Raw genomic sequence first — 27651 nt, forward strand, 5'->3', positions numbered from 1 at the left:
TGATTTTAAGAGAATTGGTCAACTATAAGTAGCAATCAGACCCCAAAATGATAAACTTTTAAGCTCAAATATTGGATACAGTACAAAAATACAAGGTACTGATGGCTTTAGATCTATTTTTTTTCTTCCTGTTTTTGGTATCCCACTTAACAAGGAGCTGCTAGCCAGACACTTAATACTCTTAAACTGGAAACAAGACTTGCAGCCAAATTATGATTGGTGGAGCAAGGAGGATCTGCACAGTGTAAAAGCTTGAAAATTTGGCGTTCTGTAAAAGTCCTTAGAGCTCTTAACATTCACCAGATCATTGGCACCCATCTAAGATCAGGGTTAAGTGATATCTGCCTGCTTTTCTAATATTTTCACCTTTCTTGAAGAACCAAATAGAAAATCTTTTTAGGGGAAGCCAGCAATGCCACAATATATTTAGCCTTAGTGAAAACAAAACTTAACCCTAACCCTAGATGGGTCATCGGTGGATGTTAAGAGGTTAGGAAACTTTATAAAATGGGGAACATTTTTATTAGCTTCAGAGAAGAAAGCATTTTTATCAACACGATTATGATAATTGATGCACTTTCATCAGTTGTGATTAAAAATAAATATCCATTAAAGCTTTTATTGAACGCAGAGTGGCCTCTTTTGTTTAAGTTCGGTGTTTTGTGGACCTATCCATCCACCCCGCATTTTTCTTCATGTGAACTGTGCGGCTCTAACAATATCACCTCGCTTTCTAATTTCCATCTATAATAATAACTCCAGACTCTGAGTTTTTTTCCCTCTTTAATGTAAACAGATTTCACGGGAGAGCAGTCTCTCGCTGTCCTGCTCTCTATGTGGCACACAGCCTCCAGTCCATTGGTTCCCACTGAAGTTGTTAATCAAGTAACACACAAACATATGGTTAAAAAAAGAAACGCTGAGTAATTTCCCCAACCGGCACGGCGCTGTAAACATTCTGCAAACATTACAGAGACTGGATTGAAGGCCAGTTTTGTTTGGGACTTCTTTCAGCTGAGGATTTATATACAGTTGGTGAAGACAGAGGGTACTCCTTTTGTTGCTTTTGAAGTGAGTCCATGCTAGAAGAAGTTTGGGAACCACCTCAATGCACTGACTTGGCAAGTCCAGTTTGACTTGTGCACAGGGTGGATCTGAACTGAGGACACACTCATAATGTGTCTAGTTGTCAATGCATAACAGTCATGACAAAGATTTGATTGAACCACCAACCTTCTAATTAGTAGATGATCTGCTCTACCTCCTGAGCTACATCCACCCCAACCAAACCTTATTTTACAGCTACGTCAATGATATGCAGTCTGTACTTCAAATATGGGTTTATCAGGCTTTGGATGTGTGGACAGTGACTGTTTGCACAATTGCTTTATTGATAAGTTTGGTATTTTCTGCAATTTGAAGAAGAAAAAAATCTAAAATAAAAATGGAACACATTACTAGAGTTTTGCATTAAATTGGAACTATTAGGCTCATTTTCAGCTCTGTGTGTTTTATTCTTGGATTCTGCTAGAGCAGCTTTGCATCATTAGTTAAGCCTTATTAATTTTATACTTGGCCTTGAAGAAGCCCCTCAGTTTTGTTTCTAACAAGCCCTGTTAATACATCACCCCCTCCTCTTAATCCAGCTTTCTCCTGACTGGCTGTTCAGACACCACGATGAACAACAGGTGGGCGGAGCTTCAGCGCTCACAGCCAGAGCTGTGTCCACATTAAGCGTAGTATCACACACATCACTGACATCACACAGACCGAAGAGTAAAAAAAAAGGAGTCTGGGTAGTACTCGCTAATATTCAGATCTCATATATATTAGCATCCACTGCTGTAGCAGCACTACAGTTTTTAACTTGTGCTGTGATAATAACACTTAACAAACAATTTTACTAAGAGTGGAGGGTCAATGCAGTCCACAGCTTCAAAGAAAAGATGTTGTTCGGGGGGGGGGGGATTGAGGTTGCTATAACAACATCAGCATCCGTATCTTTAACCAGCAGTGCCCCTACATTCAGTGCATCCACGATCATCACAGCACCTGAATTACAGTGGTGGTCATCTCCAGTTAGCAAAGCCTTCAGTGGATATAACAGCTCCCCCACCCTTAACCTTCTGTTACCAAGAGAAGGAGACATCTGAGCATCCAAGCTATTTACCCAATGAGTGTAATTACCATTGGCTACTCGCACGAGGCCCGCTAACTGATGTGATAACCTTTATACTTTCATCTTCCTTTAGTTCCGTTTTAATTGCTCAAACTCTCTTTGAAACCTAGCTGTGCCTTCTAATAAAGAAGAAAGCAGGCCCAGCTGCGAATTGCTGTTTGTTGTGTTGGAGCTGGTAGCGAAGCAAGCCTGGTGGTATTGTTGTGTTTGTGTGCGTGCATGCTGGGTGTGTGCGTGTAGGGGTGGGGGGCAGCGAGGCATGCCTTTTGAACAGCAGGTGGTAATTGAAACAAAACAAGGGCTGATTAGGGAAGCGTCTGGCAACTCATGATCCAAACAGTGAGCCGCCGAGGAGCCCAAACACAAGAGCCCTGGAATAAAGTGGTCATCATCTAATTAACAGAACACATTTTAATTACCGAGTAAACCAAGCAGTGCAGTGTGTCAATTTAACTGATGTGGTAAGTGCCAGTTTACAATATCAGAAACAGACAAATAATTGGAATCTAATTACAAGCAGGTCTATTGCACACCAGCGCCTGCAGCCCATCTTAATAAACAAATTTTTTACATCAAACCATGAATAACAAACACTGCAGGACTGCTAATTGCCTCACTGCAATGTTGGGAGTGTGCCAGCTTTGACTATTTGAGGCAGTGCCGTGCTGTAATTAGAATAAAGTGAACAGCAGCCATCCGCGTTTGTTTTTTCGCAATCTAACCGGGCTAAACAATGTGACTGATCTGTCTTCTGTCTGTAGGGCAGGATAGAGCAACAGAGCATGTCTGTGGGGTTAAATAGCATCATTTGTGATTAATGAGAGAAATTAACAGTAATCTGTTAATGAAGTTTGAGTCATTTTCTGACTTACCTCACTTGGGATCGAGATAGTTTTTTGCCCAAGTTTTGATAGAAACCTCCCAAGGAGCAGAACAAAGAGATGGAAGATGATGGTGAAGATGGTGAAGATGGTTAGGGTTTAAGCGGGTCAACAAAAGGAGATTCAAGTATTATATTTGAATTTAGTTAATAGTTTTTAGTTATTAATTTGTCAAACAAAGTTTCAGCTGTTCATGTTTCTCTAGCACCACTTCACACATATTTGAGCTTTTTAAGCAGCGCCATCCAGTCTTGATTAGTCCCGGGTGTGTGACAATCGTGTTTCTACAATCCAGCTACGTCACTTCAAACATCTTAACAAAATCTGCTGCTACAGTCCACCTGTTCTAATAACGCCAGGCCCGACATCCTTTCTGCAAATTTTCTGAATCATTTTCAGTGTCTCGTTGCCGTGAGCGCGCGCGCGTACACACACACACACACACACAAGTGTGCACAAAACAAACTCATAACTTCGTGCAGCAGCCACCAAAAGGAAAAGCCACGTTCCATCACCCCTGCGCTGAAGATATGAATGTGCAGTTCAGAGGTTTCACACTTAACCAATTTATTACCAGTGAAAGGAAATGTTTAACGGTGGTGAAAATGCAATCTGAAATTTTCTAGAACATGACACATGGCTCTGCTCTCCACACAATACCGCACTGTGGTATCAATATATGTGAATCTGTTCCTGCTATTAGTTGGTATTGGATCAAAAACAAATTTTGTGGTATTGCCCAACCCTGCCTGGAGACACATATTGCCTGCTGACTTGAGATTCATCACAAGTGTTTTTTTCCACATTCAAATGGAAGCTGAAAGCACTCCTGTCCTGACGGTTTCACAGCTAATCACTGTGCGTGTTTATATCCAGCGTGTAGTCACATCTTCTGCATTTTTCTAATGTTTATTACGACTTTTTTCTGGTCTTTTAATACGAAGCACATTGTGTTTGTGTCGTTAAATTTCCATTCCTATCCCTGTTGTTGGGTAAATAAAACCACAAATGATCTCCAGGGCTTTGAGTGACTGAGACAACGCTGTGCTCATAGGCTCATTTTACGGCTTCAAACGTGAACGCTGGGCCGGTGGTCTACCAGCGGCCTACAGAGAAATTCAGATTTATGGGTGTGACAGTGCAGTATATCTCACCCCGTGTTTCATCAGACTTTATGGACTATAATTATATCATATGTTAATGCCCCTCTATAAGTTAAGTGGGTTTTTTTTAAACACAAATACTTTTGATACCTTTGTGATCACTTTATGTTATCTGAACGCTTGCGATGAGCGTGAGGGGAAACAACACAGACGCGTTTGGGTGAAATACAACCTGCAGAAACGTTGCTTGTGATTTTATATCATTTCCATTAAATCTTGTCTTTCAAAGGCCTTAATTAATAATGCACTTGACGTTTATGATTTCCAGCAATAAGCTAAGCAAGAAACGATTTATGTCACCTAAAGCTTTTTAACAAATCAATGCAACTATTTGTAATTGCTTGTTTCACAAGATTAAAAGTGCTTAGACTTGATCTCTGTCCCCTGTTTAGTGGCCAACATGCCCCGCAACCTCTGTCGTAAAAACACCAGGACCAGGAGTCTTGGTCATCAGCATTAGCTCCTGTCACCAAATCCATATCGCTATTATTTCTGGGATTTTTTAATGCGGTTGCAATTTATAGCTTATCAAATGCAGTTACCTAAATTGCTGTTGGGAAAAAGACAGTTTAACTGTCTCTTTTTAATTACGAGATAATTTAATGTTTTAGGCTGGGATGAGAGTCCTGCAGCAGACGACACAAACAGGGTCTGTGTGGGACTGTCCTGCAGGCCGAAGTAATGAGGAAAGAGGTACTGAGGGCGACAAAAACTGCAGTGGGGAAATATTTCATGAATGTGTGTCGGTAAAAAAAAAACTCTCTCATTTGATGCAGTGGCTCACGTTGTTGTGCGAAAATCAGTCTCGAGCGAGCTCGCGATGCTGGATTCTGCATTTTAGCTCCTGTGAGTTTAACTGCATGCGTTGCAGTAAAAAAAATAAAAGCCCTCACTCGGACAGACACAACGAGAGACTTGGAAGAAACGGTCGGAACAACCAGCATTTTATTGCATGTTTAGAATGCTCATGTCAGTCATCGCCACCGACTACAACAGAGTGGTCTGCATCAGACAGACGAGGAATGATGAGGAGGTTACAGACTGATGGAAGTGATGAGCAATAATATTTCTCTTCAAAAAAACAAAACAGGAAAAAGAAAACTACAGAGTACATCTTCAAAGAAAAGGAGCGAGAGAGAAAAAACCCCAAGAAAGATAAAGAAAAAGAGAAGATGCCGCAGGATGAGAGCACCGTGACAGCTCCTGGGCTGCGCACCCCCCTCCCCCCCTCCATCTGGAAAGAAACAAAGTGTGATGCGAGAGTGGGAGAAAGAGACGGGTTGGGGTGGGGGGGACGGAATGACAGCGGGCTGGATGGTTGGTGATGGATGAAACAATGGCATTTTAGCTCGGGTGCCAGTGTGTGTGAGTGTGTGTGATATACTTTGGCTGTGTGTGTGTGTGTGTGTGTGAGTGGGGGGGAGGTCTGATGCCACGCAGCTGGATTTTGCAGGGTCCGAGTCTTCAGCAGCATCTGACCTTTGACCTGCCTGCTGTGCTTGGTTCAACTCATTTACAATGACCACTTGAGATAAAAAATATAAATATCTTGATGCTAACCAAAGAGTGTGTGTGTGTTTAACCTACATGACATGAAAGGACATCTTTTAATGAGCGAGTGAAATGAATCTCCAAAAAAAAAAGAAAAAGAAAAAAAAGACAGCATTTAACAATATTCTTTACATCTTGGCACTGCATATTTTTCTTTTTTTCCTATTCATTTCATATAAAATATCATTAAATTGATACACCCTTATATTACTACTGACCACTTAAACCACCCCTCCCACCCTCCCCCCTAAAATCTCCGTGACCCTGGGATTAGTCATGCAAGATATCTCCGTCTCGTAGAGGAAATATACCAGTCCTGCCCAGTGTCGGGTTTTTTCCCCATTTTACTCGAGCAGGTATTTCTTTAGCGCGCAGCCTCGCGAGGCAGCGGCTGGACCGTCAAAGGGAAGTATCAAAAAACAGCTTAACACAAAGAGGGAAAAAAGAATCTGTACAAAATGCTTAGGTCAGTGATAACAGAGAAAAAGTCTGTTTTCTATATTACAGTTTGTAATCCAAAATCTGAGATTATCCCCCGTGCCCCAGCCTGGCCATGCCCAGCTCACCCAGACGTCTGCATGGATTATGTGACTCCTTTTTTTTGTCTTTTTTTTTCCTTTTTTGTTTTTTTTAAAGCAAGGATTACTAAGTAAAATACATTTGCAGCACAGTTTGCTATTCCAATACATACAGCAGTTTTTTTTTCTCATAGCTATTTCATAGTTAATACAAAGCGATAAAGCAAACATAACACAAATGTATTTTTTGATCTTAAAAAAAGGTGTGTTGGGGCGGGGGGGCAAAGGCTATACCGACATGTATGTACAACCTAATGTTGGAACGCCCTTAAAACAACCCATCAGTACATCAGAGAACAAACTTTGACAGGATGAACGGTGCCACACACACACTCACTCACACACACACACACACACACACACTCACACACAGCCGAGAGACATTTCCATGAACAAAAGGCCTGAGGTTTGGATTGGTTTGGCTTTAAAAAAAAAAGAAAAAAAAAGGATGAAACCTTTAAGATAAACAAGCTCTAATTTCATTTTCTATTTTTTTTGTCATTTTCTCTCTACAGTATCAGACTACACATGCAAGACACACAACTAAGTGCAACTGAGTGAAATGTTTATTTTTTCTCATTTAATTGAATCATTCCCTATAGGTTTGAACTGAGGTTTGCATCCTAACGGTTTTCTCATGCTGTTATCTTTAGTAATGTCAAGCTACACATGCTGAGAATGATCTAACCGACCGGCACTTTTCCCTCCTTTCTGAATACCAAACAAACCAGCCGGTTGACTGGGGGGTGGGGGGTTGTGGATGAGCTCGGCCCCTGTTCTCACGGTCCTGAGCCTGGATGTAACTGACCCATCCCACAGCTGCCTGGATATTAAATACATTTTCTGGAAGCCACAGATTGCCCTTTTTCCTTTTTAGCTAATGAGCGGTGAAGTTAGAGGAAAAAAAATTATAATAACAATAACAATAACTGCCATAAAGTACCTTGTACCCAGCTTATTAGTTGACAGGAGTGTTTTTTAATATAAAAAGTAATAAGTTGACAGAAACTAAACACAATCATGAAGTCTTGCCAATCTCAACAAAAATCCCTAAAAAAAAAAAAAAGTGGCATACAATCATTTTAAATGATACACACAGGTAAAGGAATAAAAGAAGAGAAACACTGAATCATTTGTGTGGTCCAGTTGAAGCACAGAATCCATTTCACATTGTTCTCTGCAAAGCTTTTCCCATTTAACCGGTATATGTTTTATCTACATACGCTCTAATGTTGCATGTGTCATCTGCTCCCCTTTCCCAGCTCACTGGCCCAAAGATAAGAAGTTTCCCTAGTTTGGTCATCGTGTAGTCAGACTGTCGGTGCCTCCCGTTCAGATTTGGTCACTGCAAAACCTCGATGCAGCTCCACCCCTTTGGTTTTTTTGTTTGTTTGCTGTTTTTTTAATAATGAATGAAAACACCAGTGCGAGGAGCGTTTTTTTTCCTCCCCCCCCTTCGATTCAATCTGCCGCCGGCTACACCGCCGCTACCGAAAGAACGGAGGAGAGATATTTGGCCTGATCTGCTATTGCATGGAAAACACATCACTGACTTTGTAGTTTATCTTTGGTAGGCACAGAATGATATTAATACAAATCAACAACAACATTAACAAAAGTAAAAAGCCAAATAAACATCAAATAATACCAAAACTAATAATAAATAAAAAGATTAAAAGTGGTTGATTGCAGTCTTGAAATTCAGCATGTCTAAAATGTAACTTCTCAGCAAAGCTGGAAGTTTTTCCCGTGGATTCCCAACAGACTTTTGTTGGGCGACACCGAACGTCGAAGCATCCACCTTCGCATAAAATGGTATGTGCTGTATGTTTGGGCCCTTTTACGATGACTGTCAAATGCTGGAATGTGCAACGCTTATTGCAGGTCTTGGGGATTTGTTCCCTTAATGAAAGAAAATGAGCCGTTCGTCCGGTGTGCAATTATTAACACTCGAAACTTAAAACTAGTCATGCGCGTGATACAAATAAAACTACAGGGAATGCACGTTTATCTCCGAGCCCTGAATGAAATTACAGCTTGGAAAAAAAGGGGGGAAAAGCAGACACGTTTGATTAACAATGACAGTTGTGTTCAGGAATCACAATTAGTTGGTCTAAATCATTATCTCGCTGGTGCACACCTGACATTTTCATTTTGCTTTAAAAAACCCGGAGCTTGTAAGTGATCAGAAATTCTGTTGCAGCTCAGCATGCTCGGCCGTGAGGGGCTGTTTTAAAGTATAATTTCATAAGGATAAATCATAACCTGCATGATTTCTCTGTCATTCATTCGCATCTTAAATTAAACTTCATTGATGCGTGGAGAGAGCCTTCATTATGAGTAGTGCATTGCCAATGGACTTCATGAGCAGGAGGGGGGTCTGGTTGGGGTGGGGTGGAGTGGGGGGCGGGCTACACATCAGAGTGGTGGTTTTTTTTGTGTGTGGCAAGATTGAGGAATAAATGACAGAAAAATACTAGTTGGTATGCGACATTCTGCTTCATGTGAGTGTGTTTAAAGAAATGATAAACATTCATCATTAAGTGCTGACCACACAGAATCTCCACAGCATGGGCATGAGGTCTGATCAGTTCAAAGAAACAATAACAAAAACAAAAAGACATCTAGAACAGCACTGAATGATGGAGAAGACACATTATGTTATATTTCATAACTTTTTAAACCCCCCCTCCCCTCCCCAAAAAAACACAAACCAAAAGCACAAAAACAACCCTCCCGCCGTAGAAGGGATTAAACCAATGAGAAGTGTTGAAGGCAGTGACAATGAACAGAAGTCCGCACTCGCGCTCTCTCTCGCACGTACACACATACACACGGTGTAAATTAAACGTCAGTCATTCTCCCTCTCTCTCTTTTCAGTTTCTGGTCAGATGTGTGTCTGAGAGAGGGAATGGGGGGGGGGGGGGGGGGGGGAGAGCGTGGGGGAGGGTGGAGAGGGAGACAAACACCTCCCCCCTCCTCTTCTGCAGTCCGTTGAGTGCAGTCCGTCCTGGCTGCGTGGCAAGGGTTATCCCATAGCACGGACACGTCGCACCCCCCCCTCCCGTACCAAAAAAAAAAAAAAATACAGTCTGTCCGACAGATGAGTAGAAACAAAGTTTGTTTTCACGTTTTAAGCGCTACTTAAATCAAAAGTAGAAAGGAATCAGAGGGAAAAAAGAGCCCTCATGTGGGGGCAGCATCTGTGTTTTCTCATGTGTGTTCTTGCTATGTATTTTAATGGCACTAAAAAAAAGTCAACTTGGAGACATTTGCGAGCTGTCATCAGTGGCTGAGACTGCAGTTCAGTGTTTGTTATCTGCAGAGCGTTTCTGTCTCCCGAATGACCCGGACTGCCTCGGCCTCTGAGGCTGGGGAGGGAGGTGGGCGGCGCTAGCCTTACAGCATGTCGTCGTGCCCCTGCTCGTCATCGTAATCTCTGTGGTGATCGAAATCCGGACTGTGATTGGCAGTCGTTACCAGGGAGAGGGGCCCGTCGTGGTCTTCGGGGTCCAGTGGTTCCTCCTTAACGCTGATGTGATGCCTGGAGGAGAAGGAGAAGAGGAGAAAAACTTACAGTCCGCTATCCTTAACTTTCCTCCGTATTCTTTTCCAACCTTTCACACAATCGGGCCCAGGGTGATACGAGCTGTGCCGATTCTGTTTAGAAAGGAAGAGGCAGGGGAACAAAAACAAATGTCTGGCTTCAGCGAGGCTGTGAGTGGGAGCCTCACTGGCACTGTTGATAATTTCAGCTTTCTTTTGAGGTATTCCAATCCCGGCAAAGCTGCAGGCTTTTTATTTTCATGGCAACCGACAACAGGGTATTCACTTAGAATTGATAAATGAGGAAGATTAACAACGTGAGACGAGCAGAGGAGAGAATGGACTCTGCGGAGCGAGTGAGGCTGCCGTTGTCAGCCTCCTGGTGGCGGAGGATCAGCGGCGCGCTGTGTGTTCCTCTTCCTGCTCGTTAACATGCACAACCTGCGAGGCGGGTCTCCAGAGGACGACCCCGAGCCGGCTTCTATCATTAATCAACTTCAAGCAAACACAGCGACCAGACACCACCATACATGCTTTAAACTCCAGAATTAATGCATATTTTCAAGCAAGTGTCAATAAGGGAAGAAAAGCGCTGGCAGGAAAGGCGTGCGGGGAGAGCGGCACCGGCGCACTCGGCACAACACCGTGATAAGAAACAGAGCCCTTATGAGAATAATAACGCTGTCACTTGTAAACAAGGCAAAAACATGAGCGCCCGCCCCTCCAGCTCACAGCCTGGGCAAAAGAGCCACTAAAGAGATGAGATCTGCCAAATTTCTCATTACAGAAACAGAGCAGGAAGAAAGCACAGGGGGAGAGGAGGCCTGGCTGTGGCAGAGAGAGAGGGAAAAAAAACATTATGAGCAGCTGCAGGGGACTTGCCGCTCTAACCTGCGGTGCCAGGCTGCTGTAGCGGAGGTAGAGCGATGTCAGGATGAGGCGCCGGGCTCATTTACTACAACAACAAGGGACAACTGGCACATTCTTCATCACCACGGCCCACATTTGATTTATTCACACCAGGACGTCTTGTGTGATTTGCAGCTATTGTGATGGAAGCACTCGTATGCTAATGAGCTGACATATTTTGGTGTAAATTATAAAAAAGGGGGGAAAAGTAAAGTCAGCTTTTCTATCATTTTCACATCAAAGTAACTCCACAAGTGCTGTTGCCTCAGGTCTGACTCTGTGGCTGCGGGGCAGACATGAAATTGTTATTATTATGCCATTGAACTGCATGCTGATTCCACACTTTGCTTATAATTAGCCTTCTCTGGATGCCTGACTCTCATCTGGCTGTTTAAGAGAAGTGCTCTGGTTTCTTCACTGTGGTAAAAAAGCTGTGTCCTGTCAACCAGCAGCTCCCTGGCACATGTGGACAGCACATGTTACTACACAGCGGTGATGGACTCGCATTCGGACAGGGTAAGTCAGAGCAGTATAGAAAACCAGGGACTGAATTAACCGCAGCATTAAATGCTCCATCCACAGACATAAAGAGACATAAAGAGACGTAAAGAGACGTAAAGAGCCAGGTGTGTTTTGTTAATAAGAGAATAAAGTTCTTTAAAAGCAAAAGAACACAGTTTTAACTCGTTTTGTACTTGCACAAAGCTTATAGACATAATTACGAAGAAGGAGTCGTGAGCTTTGTCAGCCTAAAGATAGAAGCAGAGGGGTAGAGGGAGAGCAGGCTGCCTTTAGGCCAGCACACCCATCCTGTCTCTGCCTTTCCTGTTCCAGAGCCATGCTCAGAGCTATGTTCACAGTGATTAAGGATGGCACTTTCCTCCATTTGGCCAGGAGCTTATTACTGCACCTTTTTTTGTTTTTAGGCAGAATTTCCCCCAAGCTCAGACATTTCAGGAGGCCATCCCTGAGTCTACCCCTGCTGCACATCGGTGGTCTGCCCCCACATCTGGAAACGATGCAGCGTGTGCTGTATTATTTTAGGCTTCAAACAACTTAGCAGACACTCCCATACAACAAGTGAACGGGGAGCTGCGGTTTCCAGGCCGACCACAACTTTCCTACATGAGAATCTTGGATGATGTCCTCCAGACTAATTATGCTTTTTGTGTTGTTTTTCTTTCAGAGGCGTTTCTAGATGTGTTGCGGCTCATGTTGCACTGTCGGAGCCAGCAGCTGTGTCACTCTGCGTGCTGGCATTTTGTAAATATTTTAACAAAGTGAAAGGGCCGATGATGGCGGGGCTCAGACAGACAGCAGGACGCATAAAGGAGAGTTCATAAACTCGCTGTTAAAATAACAGAGGGGCTCCGGTCTTCTCTTCCCGGCCGCTCTGGTGATGGAAGCTTTGAAAAGGTGGAGTTTCCTTTTCGGCAGGGAGGCCTGCCACAGCACTGGCCGTGACCCCACACGCCACCCCAATATCCCCCTCTCCACTTTATTTATTGTACCTCTGGCAATCCCTTCTGTTTGATCTATTGCCATGCATTAGGTCACTTTAGAGCCTTTTGGGTGGGCACTGGCACTACTTTTTGTCTATTTGAAGAGTTTTGGTCTCAGTGGAATAAGCAGCTCAAAAAAATTTTCCTCTCTCTTCACTTTTCTTACACAGACTGCGGTGAAGATAGAAAGCGCGTGTGCCACTCACATAGCTGGCAGGGGCGAGCGTCCCGGGCTGCTGTCACTGCCGTTGCTGTTTCCATGGTCCATTGCTCCATTCATCTCCTCACGGATGGCGTTGGCCAGGGAATTGAGGGTGGGACTTCCAATGGAAGCAGTAGTGTATAGAGGTATGTTGTTTTCTGCCATTGAAGCCTGAAAAGCAAAGCCCGAAGCATTAAATGTGAAACGGAAGCCAGTTGTCAGCACTTTCTCAGTTTCTCATCACTCTTTTATGCGAGTACATCATCCTAAAGACAAAGACTACGTGCATGTGACACAGTGAAACGCTTATTCCTTCCTGCCTTTCAAAGTTCTGAGCGAGGCAGCTTGAGATGAAGTCACTTCTTTTTTACCTGGAAGGCAGCAGAGAGGGTCGGACCATAGCCCAAGCTGGTCTGAATGTTCTTCACTAAGGCTGGACTTCTGCAAACAGAAAAATTCAATTACAACCACAGACTCGTGTCTCAGCTAGCATGCATTCCTCAGATACAGTATCTTATTTCATAAAAAGAAATCAATGCACTTTGTATAAGAACTTAACAAATTTACTGCTGTAGTAATGTGGATATTAAGGCTACAGTTCTAAGACGTTCAATCACTTGACAATACCACACAACTATCTCTAACACTTTGCATGTCATGGGAAGGAAGAACAGATTGATGGAGGCAGATCTTGTGGAAGCATGATGGATGACGAGCTTAACACAAAAAGCATGATGGCAACACTGAGGGGAGGTGGGGGGAGGGGGAGGGATGGAGGCATGCAAGTGGGGCGGGGACCACTGGAGTTTGCAGGGCAGGCGGAAGTGCTTACTGTACGAGCAGCTCGTCAAAGTTCTCATCAACGGCGTATTTCCGAGGGCGGCCTCGCTGTATGTGGCGACCGCGCTTAAACTCCTCATCATCAACAGTCCAAAAGGACCCAAACTCATCCTCTACTCTCACAAAGCACTTATGCAGGGAGAGGTTGGTGCGAATGGCACCCTGGGAAAGCAAACCAGCGGGAGGAGGGAGGCGACAGCCAGATGCAGATGCAGTGATCGACAGGAAAGACAGCGGACGGACAGACACACAGACACAGGGAGGAGGGGAGAGGGTGAGGATCAAAATGAAAATAAGCCATTGTGGGTTATGAGGCATCACCAAAAGGCTTCTAAAAGCATGAAGGGGAGGCACGCCAAAGCAAGCAGGGACTTTGGATGGTATGGCACACAGACAATGGAGATGGAGCAGCAGCAGCAGCAGCAGACTCTTCCCATCAGTCAGCGCTGAGACAGACGCTAGGCAGGGCTCAACAGGGCCAAACCTACCCACTGATCTTTTGAGGCCGTCTCTTTTGGAACTCTATTTCGTCCACTGTCCACACAGCCCCTTTTACGTTTTCTACCCGCACAAAACACTTGTGAAGACTAAGATTATGCCGGACTGCATTCTGCAGTTGATGTAAAAACAAAGAGAGAAAAAAAGGGTTTCTATCAGTACAGTAAACATGGCTGCATGGGAAGAAAAAATTCATTTCATAGTAGAAATATTGTGACAGGCTCTGGATGAAACTTGAATGAAACCAATAAATAAAGCAGAGGGTTACGGGCAGTAAATGGTCTGAAGTTTCAAATGACTTAAACAGCACATAAATATTTACTCATTTCCATGGCGATACTCTTAAGACATCCCCTTTTTTCCCTTATCTTTTTAAAGCTGCCTCTTCTGATCAATCAGAACAAATTACACCAACAAAATATAGAAACCGAACATTTTAATCACTACTTTGTTACTGGTGAGAAAACGTTAGGCTCATTCTGCGTCGGCATTTCCCATTACAAAGTGAGAAAGAAAAAAAGGGCTTTTCGAACATAAATCGAGGGTTCAGTCCAAATTATTCAGAAAGTCGACCTTTTTACAGGAGCTATGCTGAGTGCATGTGTATGTTCTAAATGTGTGTGCGGAGAGGAATCCAGTGTTTATAACACCAATGTGCCCCTATGGAAAGGCTGTCAGTATGTGTGGAAGGTGATGGGGGACGGGAGTGCAGCAGCATGGTGGTGTGTGTGTGAGCTGCTCTGTGGCTCAGAAAAGGCTTTCATTGCTTCATCACTGCCTTTCTCATTCAAATCTCACGTTCTCTGTCTCCAGTCATTACTGTTCTGTTGTTTTGTGTGTGTCTGTGTGAACGTGTGCTTGCGGCCTGGTGGAAAACAGAGTGTTCCCTTCTGAAGTGAGTGTGAGGGGCTCAGCCAGGAGTCATTGGCAGAGCACTGCTATGTTAAACTAATGCCACCCACCATCAGAATATCCACACACATTACAGGGTGACTGTTTTGAAAAATTTTTTTTAATTTTTTTACACAAATGCATATATTCCTCCCCTGGCCTGCTCTGTCTGGTTCACATGTTTGTTTAAAGGGTGGTTCATTTGAATCGAATAAGTAGGCTATTGTTATGTATTTGGATTAAGTTTTGTTTTTACATTTTATTATGCACGACTATCATTTAAGTCCACCTAACATCTACACAATGACTCTTTATTCTCCCGTGTTGGTTTAAAGACATTAGGAGGAATTAAAGAAAGAAAAAAAATTACCTTCCACGTTGCTGCGTTGCGCCTAAAATATGCAAACATTCGTGTGAACCAGTTGTAGATTTCGTTTAGTGTTAGCTGCTTTTCTGGAGATTCGAGGATTGCCTGGATGACAGAAACAAACATTTTCAGCTTTGCTCCCTTCACAATACATTTAATAATTCACAAAAGGCATGCAGGTTTGTGTGCGTTCTCCTGAAGAAACCCCCATAAAAAAACCAAACGAGAACCCGTCTATGTAAAGTGTTCCTAGAAGTGTAATGCACTTTTTATTCGAAACGGCAGATTTGAATATATTTTCTTTTGCGGGTGTAAATGAAGGGCAAGTGAAAACATTTCTCAGGCAGATTACAGGGCAGCAATTATGGACCGCTCAGATTAATTCCTGAGATCCCAGATTACTGCAGTCGAGCGATAATTGACTGGCCATCTTAAAACAGGTTCATCCCCACTGTTGTGTGAAATGAATTTGGTAATAATTACAGTCACTGAAATGCTTAATCAAACATTTTTGTCATGTGCGGCTGTGTTTTGAATCCTGAATGCATTCTTGCAGTCGTTTCGAGATGATTTATCTATTCTTCTGTCTAAATTGTGTTCACATGTAGCAAAACATGAACATTTTTTTCTTAACTGCTGAGTGTGTAGACAAAAGTTTCAGCCGGACGGAGGAGTTGAAAGTTTTTATTCACTAAATCACAAAGAAGAAATCAGTGAGAGTTCCTTACCTGTCTTATTAGTGAGGCATACGTGAATGGTGGTCTTACGTCTGTATTCATGTAAAACTCTTTGTTCTGACTGATATCTGTACACAGAGAGCAAACACAAGTGTCAACATTCGTGTCCTATCAGCCGTCGATAACACAAGTTACAGCCTAACGTAACAAAACAAACACGTCAGTTATTTAGCAGAACAGATGACAGCTTCATGTATATATAGTACTATGTGTGAGCATTCTGCAGTACCTGGAGAGATGGGCATGTTGTACTTTTCTGAATATCGCCGTCGCATAGGGCCCATGCTGTGGAGGTTTGTGGCTGTGATGACAGAATGGGTCTGGGAGAGGGGTGTAAGCGGTGCTGTTGGTGTGGTGGGGGTCTGGGGAAGGCTCAGAGGAGGAGAGGCCTCTGGGGCCGACTTGGACAACGTGACGTTGGACACTAGGTTGAGCTAGAAGAACAGACAGACAGACAGAGCTCAGTTAGTCTCCTAATTACCCCCGTGTCTTAGCCGCCTCATTGACTATGCATACCTCCTCTTTAATTGTAATTGGGCCCTGAGATGATCCATGAACGGTTGCTAAATGTTTGGAAAACAACCCTGGAGCCCCGCTCCTGCACCGCCCCCACTCTTCAAACCTCTCCTCCCTCCCTCTCTTGCTGCCATGTCAGGCCTTCTCCCAGCTCTCTGTTTCATCGCCTTTGTTGGAGCTTTTGTCCCATTTGGACAAACACCCCCCTCCACTTCATCTACCCGCTGAGGGTCTCCAGCATGGTAACCCATGAGTTTTGAGTTGTGGAGGGAAGAAGGGCAGCCTGTACAGCTCTGAAAAATGACAGTGTGATTCTCACCTACTGCTGAGCAGCCCCGCTAATAAGGCAGCCAGAGGAAGAAGCCAATCTGGGCTAATTATAAGCTGAAATTGTATTGTGAAGACTCTAATTAGGAGCTGCTTATGGAGGTGATCTGATGATTAACTACTGTATCTGACTGACCTCCATTATGAGGGCCATGATGGCCAATGGTAAAGACGGACACATGGTATTTCACACATAGCCTTCTGTAGAGAATACTTGGTTTCATCACTGAGGTCTGTGTCTGTGGATGGGATGTGTGGGTTAGGGCGAAGGAGGTATTTAAGTAATAATGGCTACAAGGTAAACTAATTACAGCGAGTGCTCCAAAGGTATAGCATGGCTTCCAGCAGCTGTGGCAGCTCCGAACCAACTGCCAAACCTCCATACAGCAGTCAAGTGGAAAATTCTAGCCTGACCCCCTGCTCCAGCTATTAATTGGCAGGAAAACTAATGACACATATACATATTCCTGCAAAATTGTTCTAATTGCTAATTTGCCGAAGGAGGCCACTTTCCAAATTAAACATGACTTCAGACTGTGAGAAGAAGAAAAATGAAGAGAGAAAATGGAGAAAGAGAACTAAAGAGCTGGAGAAAGGACAGTGGGGCTGGAAATATCTCATCTGTGACATCACATGTTGATTACGAGGGATCAAATGTGTGATTTCTGCTCGTAATGTTGACAAGGTGATGATGGTTTCTAACATCTGACTCTATGCAAACGCGTAAATTCTGTTCAGCTGCCCAATTACCAATCACATTTTTAACTCTCTATCCCCAGAACTCGGCACTGTTCCTTTGATTTCATTTTAAATTACAACTTGTTTTACACACACACACACACCCCTCTCATTATTAAGTTGCAAACTGCTCCAAACAAAACCAGTGACATTTGTGTAGTGCAAATCTCCTATTTTAACAGACTTGTGCCCACATCCTCACAATGTGTATTTATGTTTGCAAGGCTGAACTCTGCCTTTTTGGCAGAGTCTGCCCAAATAATTTGGATTTCTGGATGGATGCATGAATGTGGACTACATCCTCACCAACAGAAGCTGAAGACGTGTTATTCTAAATCATGAACAAAATAAATTACACTTGGGTTTGCGTGTTTCTGACACAATGCTATCAATAGAACGGGGCTGCGGTGTTGACTTCTCTTCCTGTGGATTAGCAGGCTTTGTTTCATGTTTCATCCATATTCCCTGGCCATAAACACAGAGAGGCTTCAACAATAGGCCAGACAGGCTGGTAATAGCCTTGCCTTTGTTTGCCTCACCATTTGGGCTCACTCCAGTGCCTAGACAAAATGAGACTTCAGACTGAAATTAATTAAATGGTAATTGGTGATCTAATTATACTGGCTTTGACTCGGCAAGCTGCTAAAGAAAATAAACAAAAAGTCCCTCCTTAATTATGTATGGCGTAAAAGGTCAGATTTCTGACAAGAATGCTTAGTGACACCGTGTGCAGACACCCACCCACACATGCAGAGGCAAATACAAACACACACACAGGCAGACACACGCATTGCTAATGTGGCACATTTTGTTTTGATCTTACCCCCACCCTCGTCCACCTCACAAGAATAAAATGAATCCCATTCATTTGTCGCTGCGAATGCACAGCATCAGTTTGTTTGTCTTTAATTATAACTAAATGTAAACCAGCGAGTTCATCTGAGCTACTTTGCTGTGACAGTAGGCTACTTACACATGCCATTTTTATATTCAACAGTCCAGAGCAGCAGAAAAGCAAAACTAGCAATTACTGGAAGCAGATACCGTTGTTTCTTCAGAGAAGCTCTGCTTCCACTCAGCTCTAAGAATGCTTTCATTCTGCGTCTTCTCTGTGGATGCATCTGATGCTGCAATCTACACTTAAAACCTCGGCGGAACCTTTGGCCCTGACCTGTGTAAGTCCGTCACTTGCCCAGCTAAAGTCACGTATATTTATCCAAGCTTTTCACAGCAGCTCACAGCGGGCGAAGTGGCATTGGAGCTGGGAGTCTATTTATTTGAATAAAAACCCAGCTCGCCCCCTCGAGAGTGTTAACGCTGAGCTCTGACACAGCCATTCTGCTGGGCCCCGGGGAGAGAGGAGAGGTAGCAAACTCGAGATGCTATCTGCAGACCCTACCACTTTTCATATACAAATGTCCCCATGTCAGAGGCCTCGTTTTCCACTCTAATCTACACAATCAGAGCGCGTGACACAGGCGCAGCTTTACAGACAGCTTATTGTCATTCAACATCTCTGCGCGCTTTATGTTGACGGGCTGCGCTTTGTAGAGCGCACACGCTGCCTCTGGATGTCAATAGCTACCTCGCTGACTGTAAATAAATGATCCAAGCTGTGAGGCTGCCGAGGGACGGCACTCCTGCATGTATATTGTGCATCTGTGTGCTCGTGTGTGCATGATTTCACACTCACGCCCTGCAGTAAAATGATCTTTGCTCATTGGGCTCTCTGAATTAACTGTCATACAGACTGAAATATGTTGCTGAGCCCCCCTCTTAAGCATGACAAAATAGAGACACTTAAATGCCATATGTTAAGCCTTTGCCCCTATAGGATAGGGATTAAGCACAAGGCTTTACGGCATAAAACACATTGAGAGTGATACAGAAGGTAAAATGTTGGGAATGTGCCAAGGAGATAAAAATAATGATCTGCAATTGCATTTACTCACATTTTCATTTTTCCCCCTTACAAATTTTTTAATAAATGGAATGAAATCATTTCTGTTGTATCTTTTTCATAGAAATATAAATATTTTAAAATTAGCTTTAAGTCAAATAAAATTAAACAGGGTCAAATGTGGAAGTAACTTTCAAGGTCTTTTAAAATAAAATTAAAGTTGAATCTAAAGCTTCCTGATAAATAAGAGATGCTAGTGATTTGATTCTTTTTGATCTCATGGACAGATTAGAGATTAGTAATTAGTATCATTATTTTAAGGCTAATTTATGTGAATACAGTCAGGGAAGAATTAGTTAGGAGGTTAAAATAAAAGTTGCTACTAACACATTTACTTTGAGGTGACATCAGCTAGCTTCCAGTTTATTGAAAATCAATAAATTATCATTATCTTTATATTTGTTCATGCTATCTTATTCTTGTTTTTTCTTCAAACACACATTGGCGTGACTCTATGATTCTCATAACATTTATATCCTCTGTCAAAAAAACACTAATTTTGCTGTTAAAGCACTAAGAATACATGCCACATCACATTCAGTTGATTAAATATAATATGTATTATTTTTTTCTATTTTTCTCTGCTTTCTCATCTTCTCTCTGTACCCAAGCAGCCACTTGTTCTTTGAAGCTGAGAAAAGGGGCCATTACAGAGTGTGCATCCAGTTCATCACAGACACCAAATTGAATCCTGGATGTCAGCAGATGTGCTCCAAACTATATTTACTGCCTGCCTCAAGAGAACAGCTGTTTTTATTTAGCAGATAAATAAGATGGAGGAAAGGATTAATGAATACATGTGTGCCAATTAAGACAAACAAAAGGATAGCGGGGGACAAGAGAGATATGTATGACGGGGTTGCTGCTCACCGGCTGTGGGGTGGCTTTGGGCTCCGTGGACTTGACATGAAGGTGCGTCATCATAGCCTGCAGACGCTCTTTGTCTTTTGCTAGCTGTAATGAGAAGAAAGGAGAGCGGTGAAGTTTTAATGAACATACACAATAAAAATCTATATTTGCCCATGTTTTAATTATATACATCCCTGTATAGTGAAGGCATCTTTTAGAGCGTGAACACCCTTATTCTTCTTCAGACCATTATTTAATTATTTATTTTTTTGTTTTTTGTTTTTGGAAGCTGTCAACAAGCCTGCACATCATACAGTCTAACTACACTCTCCAAGTCAAGGTTAAAATCCACTGCGAATCATCGCCAATAACAAGCTCAGGGCCTTTCTACCTGTCTGAAACTCTGCACTGTCTTAGCTGCCAGCCTAAATTATGGTGACAGGCTGCATGCAGAGGAAGTCTGTGTCTGATAAACCTTCACTCCATCTCTGGATAATACACCAGCTGAGCGGAAATAACAGGACATTGGCATGGTGCAACTAACATCGCACTGTTGGTTGTTGAAGTTAGCCTTTTGCAATTTAAAATAAACCACAACTGTTTGTCGTTAGTCATTTTGGTGGTATTATATTTGACTAATACGTGACCCAAAGCTGCAAACAGCATGAATATCTTTGTATTTGCTACAGCAGAAAAACTTGTACAAAACATAGTTATTTTTTTCCTGAAACACTAATAAATATCTTTATTATACATTAGTTCAGTGGTCACCATTTAGTCAAACACTGTTACACACACACACACACACACACACACACACACACACACACACACACACACACACACACACACGGCTCATTGGACACTCCAAGCCCCCTCAATACAATGACTGTAAACTGCGTCTTTTTCCCTGAGCACAGTCTTAATGCGCATGCATATTTTTTAAAGAACATTAAAGCCCGTTCATGAGCGACGCGGTATTAAAGATACTGATTACTGTATCAACAGTTTTCTGCACTGAGCTTCAATAACCTTTCTGTTCCACTCAACACTGAGCGCCTATCCACATTATGCTATGTTTTATTGTTGGTGCCAAACAGTTAAAAGTCATAAATAACTTTAAAACCCAGTAAAATTCAAAATGTAATTATCTTCTCTACTTAGCCCGGGGCCCTCCATATATCTTTTCCTGGCTGTCATGCATACATAACACATTTTTAATGACTGGTTAGTAGCAAATGTACAAAATTATTTAATCTGCTGCACCACTACCACCACCACCCCCATCCCTCTATGAGTGACCCCATGGCTGATATCAGTCAGACAGGGAGGCGTTTGGACAGACACTGAGGAAGTGTCAGCAGAAGAAGACACATAAATATTTGGTTCAAAACATTCAGTGGGACAATACCTGCAGCTCCAGCTGTTGTACGACCTGCATTTGCACCCGACACTGGGCTGTGCTCCTGTCATCCAGGGCGTGCTCATTGTTAAGATGTCTGCAAAACAGAAAGAACAAAAAATGAAAACACAGACACCAGAAAGAAGGTAAAGTCAGATTCACAGTCCTGCAGTGCGTGGTTTAATACTGCAATCTGATCACTGGGCAAAGCACAATGTATATAGACCATGTGATAACATTAAAAAAAATTACTCATAAAACTAACTGCGTACTGTAATGATTCCACCTGCAGAACAAAAAGAAATAGTTCTTTTAACATAGAAGAATGACTCTCAATATTTCATGACGGTCATGTCTCCTCTAACTACAGCTTACAGATAAGAGGGATGATTGAAGAATTTCAGGTTGGATTCCTTTGCTAAATTATGCACCAGTGCCCTAATGCCATTTCTTCTCACTGCAGCTTTCCCTTGCCTGGATGATTTTGTCCTTTTTGGTGTTTTGACTGTTAATTATACCATTAAAATTAAGAGAATTCAAAAAAAGAAAGAAGAAGAAAAAAACAGAGCCAGACCAAATGCAGAGGACAGGACAAGGAGATGGGATCTGTCACAAAGTTGAATTATGGATATAATTATGCGTGATTATTTTATACAGGGGAAGATGTTCTCTTTTCCTGTACGTTTATAACTAATCTAAATAAGTAGCTCGCCGGGTAGCAGACAGGGTTTTTTCCGTGATTTATATAAAATGGTGGAGATAAGGTTCATGAGTGAAGGAAATATGATTGGAGGAATTTTATCAGCTGCCGCATGAATTACTGTTTGAAAATGCTTATGCAGGGGCATTTCATTAATCATTTAATCATAATCCAAGCAGGATGTTTGAACTGATTTCACAAATACCCTTTCATTTCACTACTTCATTATGCTCGCTAATGGATCCAATATATTATATATATCATAAATTATATCACATTTTCAGTGACCATGTAGGTCACTGTCACCAGGCGTGTCTGCGTGTGCACAAAGTGGCGCCGGCAGATGGGAGAAAGGTGCGCCTGCCTTTTCATATGCACTTTTTCTGTCATTTACTGCAAATCAAAAATAGCCAGAATCAACCTGTGACGGCACAGCACGGTACGACAGCCCGGTAAATTGCAGTGATGCCCCTGCTTCGTGTATAGACAACACATTTGTGCATAAAACAGCACATTTACACTCACAAAACAGACATGTAAAAGGAAGGTAAAATTGATAGGGCCCTGCTTCTGTTCTGCCGTGGTGTTTTCAACCTTGAGGTGAATGATTTATATCTTCCCAGGCAACCCAGGCTCCTTCCACCACACTCACATCTTCCTATTGTGTTATGATGAGTTATTTTTGAAGAATGACTCCGATATATACATTTAGCACTTGAAGTTAATTATTGTGGCAAAAAAAAGAAAAAAAGAAAAAGAAATTAAAAAGCCATATTTTTAAAAAAGGGTGGGCAATAACACCCTTTTTCACAATTCAGGCCTCTCTGGGCTTTCCATTTGTTTGAGTCAAATAAATGCCAATTTAATTAAGTACGTCAGAAAATGAAACTGGTAAACATTTCAGGACATCTTACTAAATTTCAAAGGAGAAAATAATAGGTAAAGACGTTTCAACTCCAATTTAACTGGCACAGGCTGAATTTTCAATGAAGACTGGCCTACGTGAGCAGCTTTGGAATTTCTGTGTTCATAGGAGACATGTGCCCTGCTTCTTTTCATCCTTTGTTACATTCCACTTTATTTCTTCTAATGACATGGAGAGTCACAGTGCATAATTAATAGGAAATGAAATATTCAAATGGCCCTAATGCAGCCTTGAGAGGAGTGTCTGGACACGGGAGCAGGGGATACGGGGGAATTGACATCGAGAGAGACTATGAACGTTGGCATGTGTCACTTTCTGGACTTCAAATGAAGCCGCTTTTAAAAAGCTCTCTGGCAGGATGACAGAGACTAATGTAAATTGCCACAATAAAACAAGTTAAATGGATATTCCCACAGTCGGTTTTATATATCAGTTAGTTTGCCTGATTTTATTTTTTATTTATTTATTTTTCGGTTACAGTTTCTAATTATATAGACTGGAGCCGCAGCTGAGGAAGGTTTATCTTCTCCACCGCTGGGTGGAATTTAATTTACAAGCACACATCTGTACAGTAACAATTACATTTAAAAAGCTTAGATTTTTTGATTTTTAAAAAAATAATAGCTTTACTACTTTTTATTTAGAGAAGGTATTTTACTCTATATTATATGTTTCATATGTTTGCAGAGCCCCCGCGACCCTGAAAAGGAGAAGCGGAAGCGAATGGATGGATGGATGTTTGCAGAGCTTCAAGGCCACATAACTTATAAAGCAGTCACTACATCGTGGCGACGTGCAGGAGATTTTGAGGTCTGAGCAGACAGACAGTGCAGCACTAGAGGGCACTGGAGTGTTTCGCTGGCTCTGACCTCTGACTGGACACTGAAAAGAAGGGTCCTGACCCTTGTAAAAACATCAGGCTCTGCTTAAACCCCAACCCCACCCTTCTGCGTGCTGATCTCGAAAACAGGAACAGGGATTTGGGTGTTTTGTATTTATCGAGATAGTGCGTGTAGGTATGTAATGTTTTCTTTAAAAGATAAAATAAATACACAGAGTTTAAAACAACATTTCAGTCCCGTGTTAGTTGTTACTGTTGGCATGTGGAGCTGAAATCTGGTGGACGTTAGAGTCCTCCTCACCTTTCTTTCTCTCTGGTGCACAGTACACTGTGTTCTGCTGACTGCACACTCGCAGACAGACACACATCTCTCCTCACATATATTTTCAACCTACAGAGATGACTCCTTCTTCTCTAATGCCCGAAGTATTCTTTGTTTTTATTTTTGATTCCTCTCGGAGGCCTGCAGTATCAGTTGCTGGGTTTCATGTGGAAGTGCTTAAGGGTTTGAGAGTTAACACCTTGGTGAGCTGCTCACACTCTTGCCTGCTGTTAAACAAAGGCAGCTTTGTGGAGACTCTCCCCAAATGTTTTTTTAACGTGTTCCAAGCAGTTTGAGCAGGCAACTAAAGTAAACAAGATGTTGCCATGATAAAAACACTTGTAAAAACATAGCTGAGTGCACTTAGAGACTTTTTAAGGCAGAGCTCTACCGGGCGCACTGAATTTAATTCTCCTCTGTTCTATAAACAAAGGGTGAGGCAATGTCAGAATACAATAAATAGTGATGGATTTAAGCGGGCACTCCCAAAGCTGAAATATGCAAGTGCATGTGTGAAAGTGTGTGAAAGTGTGTGTGTAATACTTGGTTTAATAATTGCCTGTCCCAGGATGTTTTTCTAAATTGAACTAAAACTACATAACTGCCTCTTTTTAGACACACAGAAACTGTAACATACAATGTGGCGCGATGAGCCTTTCAAACGCACGCTAGCTCAAAGCGGATTCACGTAAACAATCAAAAGAGGATTCTAAATGTTGACAAAGAGAGTCAAAACTTTCAGCAGACCTGCGAGGCGGTCCTACGCAGCACCTTTCTCTCCTGCATCTCTCGGGAAAGTGTGTGTTCGCTGAGTGCTTGTTTTAGGATAATGGAATTGTGTCATATCTTGTTTAAAGTGCGACTAATCCGGGGTGACAGTGAGCCATTGATCTGCTGCCACAACGCAGATGTTTTCATCCCCTCTGTAACCATGGCACTGTTATGTGTTGGATTACCTAGAGCGCACTGCACACAGCGTTGATTAGTAAACCAGGGGTCTGACTCAAATCGGGCATCGGGGAGCAAAACAATTCCCGTGTCAGGCTGGACAGAGTCAAACCTGTCATAGAGCGCACATTAGAAAAATGCTAAACACTTAGCTGGGGCTCTTTAATTACTCTACACATGGTTAAATTTAACACGGAGGTGAGACTTGGGCTTTGTTGAACTAAACAACAATGTAAACCAAAAAGCCACAGAAGTAAAACAGGAGGCAGGAGAGAAAACAAACAGACTCCTAGGAGAAGGACAGAAAAAGCTGAGCAAGGCAGTCTAAGACATATACACCAATTCTCCTGTCCGGTGACAAGGGCAAACATGCAGAGCGCCCAAAGTGTGAGCTGCCACAGATAAACATCCTCCCGTTGTTTGTTTGGGAAAAATGGCCCCTGTCACCATGGGAACTGCGCTTATCACAGGAATTAGAGGCCCATGCCGTTCCCAGAAGGAGACCCCACGGTACCCTTGTCAAGAGAGGCCCAACCCAGACTCGAGAATAACAACCAGCTGCACCTGCAGTGCTTTTGAGTCGCTGGGGGTCAGGAAAAGAAAAGTGTAATCGACCCAACAAGAGGACAAACAAACTGTGATAGAAAAGCACCTCCGACTATGACTTTTACTTACTTGAGGAATGACTGGAAATCATCAAACACTGCCTCGCAACCGGGCCACTTGCAAACGCCATGGCCGTACAGAGGGTGACTGTGGGGGGAAGGCTCTTCTAGCGTGGATCTGGGAAAGAGATTCAGAGAAAACGTTTTTAGTAAAGACAGTCCTGCAGTCACGTAACTTAACGACAGGCCAAAGAACCCGTTTTCTCCATTTCAGACGAAGTCCGGTTACTGCTTTCTTGTTTGTACTGTATCTTGTTTCCGCATGAAAACGTTGACTTCTACTTAATCTGTGACCCTTGGGCTTTGTGGAATCACTGTACCTGTGTGATCTGGCTTGCTCTGCTCTTAAAGGAAGGGACTCTTGTTGTGAAATCACAATCAAATCAGTGTGTATTTATTCAGTTTCACAGAGCCATGCTGTGGTTCACTTTGATCTAGACTGCTAGGGGGCTCCCTGAGTTGCTGTTTTTCCTGTGCCGCCTGCTGCATCATGTCATAGAGCCCACCTGGAGGAGCCTGTACCATGATATTAAAACCCCTACTTTCACACCATGCACGTATTGTAAACAACCCTGCCTGGTATCAATTTATCTACTGACCAATCTGTGTCACCAGGGGCTGACAAGCACGCATCTATGGGGAGCGTATGGCATGGTACAATCAGTCTAAATAGCAGGAACATCCCTGAAAAACAAACTCTGAAACATCTTCCATATGGTGAGAGGCACGGAAGCACAGCTAACCACAGTCAGCGCTAAGAGAAAGCGGTCTGTATGGAGGCAGTGTCTGCTAAGAGAGCAAGACAGGCAGCCATATGGACACAGGCACTATACAAGACACACAACTTTCAGCTACAAGAGCCTGGGGGACTGGCCTATATCGCTACCACCTGTGCTTCTGGCGGCTCATGAGCACAATGCTGCTGCTTCTCCTCCTCTAGTGTGAGCCTCGCTCTCTAAGACAACAAGATGGATCAGGAGAGTCACTGCACTAGACTGTTGTGCTGTCACACGGGAGTAACTCCATTCACGTACACAATTTCCATCAGAGATAATAATGTCTAACTCTTCAACTTTACAGGGTTCTTTTAGGGACAGGAATGGAAAAATAAATGCACTGACATTAATAATGTTTTGCATTTCTTGGCAACGATCGATCAGCGCTGATTTCAAAATGTACATAAAACGAACGAGTGAAAAGAAATCAAAGCGCGGCGTGCCAATTTTGCAGGATTAAAAAAAATCTGATGTTCGGATTAAAATCTCATTTGTATCAATGTTAGTAAAACTGTACCTCGAGTAGGAAATTTTAAAGGTCGTCGCAGGTTTCCTTGTGTTATAATTACTTGCTTAAGAGTTCACATTGTTCATAACATGTGATAATTGCATTGCAATTAGGGAGCAGTCAAGCATTCATGAATGTGGTTAGCAGCTTTTTTTCCTCCTCCCTCTTTCAAAAGTCTGAATTTTTTTATTCAATTATGAATTATGCATTCACATTAAGACCTATGTTTTGATACAGCTAATAAATAGATGACGGAAGACCTATTATAATGAGTTTTTAACAAGGAAATGTGCGGACTGGTGAAGGTAACACTGGCTTTTAATTTAAAGG

The 27651-nt window shown here is 42.6% G+C and overlaps 1 protein-coding gene across 20 annotated transcripts in view; it reads right to left on the reverse strand.

Moving 5' to 3' along the window:
• Nucleotides 1-27651, reverse strand: part of foxp1b (forkhead box P1b) — a 158961-nt gene that overhangs the window by 4992 nt on the left and 126318 nt on the right. For 15 of the 20 annotated variants that reach the window (XM_080302089.1, XM_080302083.1, XM_080302085.1 and 12 more), the window contains 10 exons: nucleotides 26048-26155; nucleotides 21646-21733; nucleotides 20256-20339; nucleotides 16074-16278; nucleotides 15836-15912; nucleotides 15111-15212; nucleotides 13344-13513; nucleotides 12883-12952; nucleotides 12516-12682; nucleotides 9472-9896 (listed from right to left, as the gene is read on the reverse strand). In XM_080302089.1, the coding sequence (XP_080158215.1) occupies nucleotides 9752-9896; nucleotides 12516-12682; nucleotides 12883-12952; nucleotides 13344-13513; nucleotides 15111-15212; nucleotides 15836-15912; nucleotides 16074-16278; nucleotides 20256-20339; nucleotides 21646-21733; nucleotides 26048-26155 (1216 nt within the window). In that variant the 3' untranslated portion in view covers nucleotides 9472-9751. Of the gene's footprint in view, nucleotides 1-9471; nucleotides 9897-12515; nucleotides 12683-12882; nucleotides 12953-13343; nucleotides 13514-13839; nucleotides 13962-15110; nucleotides 15213-15835; nucleotides 15913-16073; nucleotides 16279-20255; nucleotides 20340-21645; nucleotides 21734-26047; nucleotides 26156-27651 lie in introns of those variants that run through there. The other 5 variants (XM_080302094.1, XM_026168892.2, XM_080302093.1 and 2 more) reach the window with 3 other exon arrangements.

The sequence above is a fragment of the Astatotilapia calliptera genome, chromosome 5 (assembly GCF_964374335.1).
Source record: "Astatotilapia calliptera chromosome 5, fAstCal68.1, whole genome shotgun sequence".
Taxonomy (NCBI): Eukaryota; Metazoa; Chordata; class Actinopteri; order Cichliformes; family Cichlidae; genus Astatotilapia; species Astatotilapia calliptera.